This window comes from Etheostoma spectabile, chromosome 15 (genome assembly GCF_008692095.1).
Source record: "Etheostoma spectabile isolate EspeVRDwgs_2016 chromosome 15, UIUC_Espe_1.0, whole genome shotgun sequence".
In the NCBI taxonomy this organism is placed as follows: Eukaryota; Metazoa; Chordata; class Actinopteri; order Perciformes; family Percidae; genus Etheostoma; species Etheostoma spectabile.
The window spans coordinates 2,355,483-2,361,478 of NC_045747.1; the positions used below are offsets into that span (position 1 = coordinate 2,355,483).

General features: G+C 39.4%; 1 protein-coding gene across 3 annotated transcripts; it reads right to left on the reverse strand.

The window, feature by feature from the left end:
• Positions 1 to 48: 48 nt before the first annotated feature.
• polr3h (polymerase (RNA) III (DNA directed) polypeptide H) lies at positions 49 to 5,319 on the reverse strand. 3 transcript variants are annotated; one of them, XM_032537261.1, is made up of 7 exons: positions 4,902 to 5,318; positions 3,523 to 3,619; positions 3,317 to 3,403; positions 2,593 to 2,656; positions 2,140 to 2,374; positions 692 to 749; positions 49 to 656 (listed from the first exon to the last, which is right to left on the reverse strand). In XM_032537261.1, the coding sequence occupies exons 1-6, from the start codon at positions 5,010 to 5,012 to the stop codon at positions 699 to 701; spliced, it is 645 nt and encodes a 214-aa protein (XP_032393152.1). In that variant the 5' UTR covers positions 5,013 to 5,318; the 3' UTR covers positions 49 to 656; positions 692 to 698. The 3 variants fall into 3 exon arrangements, with proteins under 3 accessions (XP_032393152.1, XP_032393151.1, XP_032393153.1); XM_032537260.1 differs by having other exon boundaries at positions 49 to 749; XM_032537262.1 differs by lacking the exons at positions 49 to 656; positions 692 to 749 and adding an exon at positions 1,418 to 1,503 and having other exon boundaries at positions 4,902 to 5,319.
• Positions 5,320 to 5,996: the final 677 nt, after the last annotated feature.

The window sequence follows — 5,996 nt, forward strand, 5'->3', positions numbered from 1 at the left end:
AAACATCTTAAGCTTGAAATTCTTTTGTCCCGCTGAAAAACAGTTTTCATAGTTGCACTGTTACCTTTGTTTAGATATGGATGGTACAAATGACTTAGAAATTGTCCTGTGGGTCTGATTCCTATCAACAAAAATATCACTCACCCTTATTTCTCGAACCTTAAACCTCAAGAGTGTTGTTAAGTTGTTGCATCATTAGGCACCGCGTTTGTTTTCATCCCTGACAGATGCTGCTCAGTGTTCAACAACACTACTTTGAGCTGATTTTGTGACCTGTGTATGTCCGACCATCATACCAAAGTAGCGATGACATTGATTCCAATGATTAATGACCTAAATCTTTTGAATTGGGAGTCAACATTTCATGTGAAATATACCAAATTAATGTTAATGTCCACTGAATTATCCTGTTTTTAAATATAGGGTCAATGTACACATGAAGCTGGCGTGTTCAGGGCAGTATTTAAAAAACAAAACAAAAAAAGTCTCAATGTGACATCACATCTTGGTTCAGAGCGCTGCTCGACTTTGTGTCTCGACTTCTGTCCCCAACACACTGGGTTTTGTGTCTCCAGCCGGCCGTCTCTCGCCTCTACGATCAGTCGTGGTGGTCGAGCTGTCAGGTACCACCAAATGTCTCCTTCTTCCTCTTCCTCCTCCTTCTTCTTCTTCTTCTTTTTCCTCTTCTTCCTGCAGTGCTAACTGTTCCACCATGACAGCAGCCCCAGCCCCGGGTCACAGATGGTCCCCTAAGACAACAACGCAGCGGGTCAGGATGGACGCTAAGCTACTTCTGTTACATTTGACCTTTTACGCACAGTACATCCACACTGGTGTTTTTACGAGGTTAAGGTGGTTTCAGTAAGTTTTTGAACATTTTCATTAAGTTTTCAACTAATACGCCTACAAATGATCATTGTACCTGCTGAAATTGTGTTTTAATGATATCATGATGATGTGTGAATAAATAATGATGTTAAAATTCTTTAAAAGGACCATATAATGGCCAATTAAAAAAAAAAAAAAAAAAAATGAGAACCATTTATAAAAACGAATAAATGTTTTGATAAATAAATATTTAAAAAATAAAAATGTACGGTCAACCATGTTCTGAGCATTGGGGTTGCATATATTGTCCATGTTTCGTGAGAAAATACAAATAACTACAAAGACCTAATGTTAGGGAAATCTGTTTATGTTTTATACGTGTTTCTGGATTTTTAAATAACCAAATATTCCTTCTTGGTCTTAAAAAATCTTTATCGGTCGGGCTCTAAATGGAACTTTTATTATAACCACTGTACTAAAGATCCCTATTTTTTAATCTTATTTTGGCATTTGCCTCACTTCCTGTACATCACTTCTTTTCCTCCTCTGTCGTCACCTCTGATTGGCTCGTTTCCACCCTAATTACCTGATTGAGTTCACCTGGTCACTCCTTATTTAAGACTACACTCCCTCTCAGTCAGTCCGTCTCTTTTCCACCTTCACATGGGGCAGCAGCTGGTAAGACGAGTTTTACGTCGTACTTACTTCTTGATTATGTCTGATTTTCTTATGATGAACATGTTAGAATATTGACTTTGTTAAGTTCTAATTTCTATTTGTTTCTTCCAGATTCTCCAACCCATGTGTGGGTCTTATGGTCATCCATTATCATGTGCTCACCCTTATGTTAAATAAGTCTTTGTTGAATGGACTGAACTGGTCTGTGTCTCACTCCTGTATTCTGACCGATGCCCCGTGACGATGGCAATCAATCTCAAACAACTCCTCTTTAATAAACCACGCTTACTGGGATGTTTCTCTATAAGACATGATGGACAGCTGACACACGCTCAACAGTAAACCCAGTGTCCTAAAATAAACCGGAAAACAAAACCACATTTCTCAACTAGATATGGTGGTTTGGTCCTTTATGACACATTCAGTCTAAAAGTGTTGGGAGAAAATTGGAAGCAGGCGGCCACTATACTGGGACACAACTATAGAGTTTGGTGAACATTAGTGAGGGAAAGTGACTTCAGCTTCAATTCTACAAAGTCTGAATCAGCCAAACTAACATGTGTTTTTACGCTTTTTAAAACTTTTCCTTAAAGACCTTCTGGTGACTTTTTTTTTAATGAGGTGTGTTCTTACAATCAGAGTGTATGGTGCCTCTTTCTTTTCTCCGCTGTCCTCTGGTGGCGGCGCCGTCGACTGTCCCGGTTGAGCCGGCGTGTCTGTCGCCGCAGCGGTCGGCCCCGTTGGCGACGTGTCCACAAAGACTTCATCTGTCACCCGAAATCGGATCTCCTCTCCCTGGTCCATGTAGAGATCATGGGCCCCCTCGTCCGTCTCGTATTCCCAAAGCCAAACTTGCTCTGCTTCATCGCTGAGGCTGTAGCTAAGGACGGCTCAGGAGCTACAGTCACACCTAGATAAGACTCACAATAGTATGTGATGCACATACAACTGCTGCCTTTAGAAGAACTTATATATATATATATATATATATATCTATATATACACACACACACACAGGTTTATACAGTATACTTATATACAGACACATATATACTGTACACAAACACACACTTTCAGTCAGGATACAATTTTGCAGGCTGCTGAAGCGACTCTGGTGGAATGAGAATGTCATCAAAGAAGCCCATGGTCACTGTGAAACAGAAGGGTAGTGTCATGACTTCTGTTTGGTACATGGGACAGCCGGACATGTGAGCCTTCAGGCCAACTGTTGTTGCTGTTTAGGCACAATTCAGACTGTGTAGTGATTGTTTTTTTTAAATACCCCAGACATTGTTATGTGGCGTAGACAGCTATTTTGGTGCAAAAGGAGTGAAAACAATGTAAGGTGAAAAGGCAGAGGGCCAGATCCTCTCAGATCCTAAAGGGACTGTTTGTGTATCCACCACAACTGAATGAAGTATAATATATGGCAAAAAGAAATTAAGAAATAAGGCAGATATACAATGTATTTGCTATGGCTGACTACTTAGAATGATCAAGAGCTAGTAATTCTCAATAAAATTAAGTCACAAACATTGACTTTAATCTATTGTTTTTGAGAAACAATCAATAAGTAGACTTAGAAAAAATTATTCCACGCCTATTTTGACCAACCCTAACCCATTTTTCAAGCAGAAACTTACAACATTGGAGGACTTTGAGGACTTTTTATATTATTATAAATTGAATATATTTGGGCTTTGGACTGTTGGTCGGACAAAAGACATTTGAAGAGGTCACCTTGAGCAATAACTTCACCAATAACTTTGCTAATACATTTCTGGAGATTGAATCAAACAGGCTGAGTTACCATGAACTCCCTCTTGACTGCAGTACTTGATCTTGCCAAGAAGGATCTCATCGAGAAATGGGTGAAAAACAACATACCTGAAATGAACTGACAAAGACCAGAGGAAGATGGGAAGGAATCAGTAGGTTTAACATCTAAAGAGGCTGTAAAAATACAGTACATGGCTTGATGCACGCGTATGAGGAAATGAGAGTGTGTCATCATACCTTTGGTGTGTGAGGCTCCGTCCCCGGGGAATATATAGGAGTCCTCCAGTTTAGTGATGTCATACAAGCAGATGCACAGGCCAACGTTGTAGACCACCTGAGGTGACGAGAGCACGTCACAGTAATGCAAACGTGCCGAAATTACAATATTACACAAGTGATTTGGCTTGGTTGTCACAACAATTCAATTCAATTTCAAGTCAATTTTATTTATAGTATGAAATCATAACAAGAGTTATCTTGAGACTTTACTGATAGAGTAGGTCTAGACCACACTCTATAACGTATAAAGTCCCAACAATTCTAGTTATTCCCCCAAGATCAAGCATAGTGCGACAGTGCACAGGTCAGACTATGGAGTTTATATAAAAAAATTACATTGTTTGCATGTGACCCTCCTTAGAGAAATTTTGCCTACAGACTTTCAAAAAGCAAAACTCAAAATGGAAATAGCCAGACTGACTCATTATCTTCTTAACTTTATATGCAAAATACTGTGCTTCCATATAGGGGTGGGGGGGGAATTGATACAGCATAGTATTGCGATATATTCAGTGGCAATATTGTATCGATAAACAGATGCCAAGTATCCATCTTTTATTATATATTATATATTATATCTGTGTTGGTCAGTTTGTCCCATTTTGCAGCAATAACATTGAAGAGAGATGAACAAACAGATAAATGTATCTTTTTAGATTAAACAGATGTTGACAAAGTTTCCTTTTGGGGACATTTGAATTTGGGAAAAAATAGAAGTCGGAAAAAAGGTTATACATTGCTGTAAATTGCTATAAATGTTTATAATCGCAATAATATCGTATCGTGGCTTAAGTATTGATTAAGTATGAAGTATGTGATGATATCGCATCGGGAGGCGTCTGGTGATTCCCACCCCTACTTACATACAGTGCAGAACCCTAGATCACGTGCTCAGTCCTCACCTCGCATTAGCAGGAATAACATCCCCACCACTGAAATGCATTCAAGCATTTAGGTCGCTGTCAAAATGTTCTAATGAACTGGGTTTCTGTTCAGTCTGGCTTAATCTGACGGTATCGGCTTTCTGTAGTCTTGATCATTAAACTCATAGGTGTGTATGGATGTAGGATTTACTTTAGTGTAAAGTGTAAATGCCTGAAAGTTTCACCCCTTTGGATGAATTCCAACTTTTAATGTTGGATCTTTTTAGAGAGGGCTGTGATATTTCCTGACGCTGTCTGTATGTGATAGTGAGACCGGCTGTTCTCATGTCTCCTGCTGCACCCAGGGCTCTCTTATAGAAGAGATGACTAGTTTAAATAAAGGCAATAATAATTATAATAATAAACTTTACGTGTTTACTATTTTGCATGCTACATGAAAACACACACACACACCTTGTTGGCCAGTTTCTTGTTCAGCTCCTCTGCTATGGCATCGTTGAGTTGTCTCTGGAAGTTCCACGGAGGGATCCTGACGGTGTCCACCATCTCCACCAACACGAACATGATGCACACTGCACCCTGTGAGCATGTAGCTACTCACTCACAGTCACACACACATAATCTCACGCTCACGCTCACACACACACACACACAGAGCTGCTGTGGTAGAACAATCGGACTGCACCGTCAGCTGAGCTGTCGCCTGTTTTCAGGGAAGCGTTTCCTGTTTTTCCACAGCGCAGAGGACTTTTATTTTAATCAACACTTGTTCAAAATCTAGATAAATACTACAGGTAATTATAATATTCTACAGCAAACTCACAGGAGCATCCGTGATGCCTCCACGTGATTATTTACGACAGTGCCCTATTACGACATGTCGCAAAACTTAAAGGTACAGTGCCCATTTTTAAAGCTCTATTTTTTTTTGTTAATGTCATTATTTTTGTTTTTTTATTACCATAATTTGCTATTTGGTTTCCGTGCTTTTTACAGATTTGAAAATGAATTAAATTAAATTCCCAAAATCGTTAAGTTTAATGATATTATTAGCCAAATATCATATACATAGATGCAATTGTCTGGTACCACACTCTTAGCTGCTAGAAGCCCGTACAGTCCCTGACAAAAGTCTTGTCGCTTGTGTACAAATTGACCTGAAGTGCCGCTGAAATATATTTCTAATCAAGATTTATTTACAAGAATGGCTCATTTTATCCCAACAGCTTTTGTAATAATGTTTCAGTGCAAAACGAAACTGTCAAAAAGTATTCTAATATTCACAGCTTGGTTAAGCCCATTGAGTTAATGTTTGCAAAGACATAAGTGTTGTCGCCTTGTCATATGGCTTCACCGGGACTAATAATGGATCAATTAAGTCTCAGGTGTGTAAAAAACAACCCCAGTACACTAGACCTTCACATCAACTGCAACTAGACTCTGCAAACAGGCCTAGATTCACCCTGAGACTAAAGTTTGATTATCAAGAGGCTGAAGACCAGATCCACTGCTGATGGGGCAGACACCTCAGTGTGTCTCAGCGTCAGT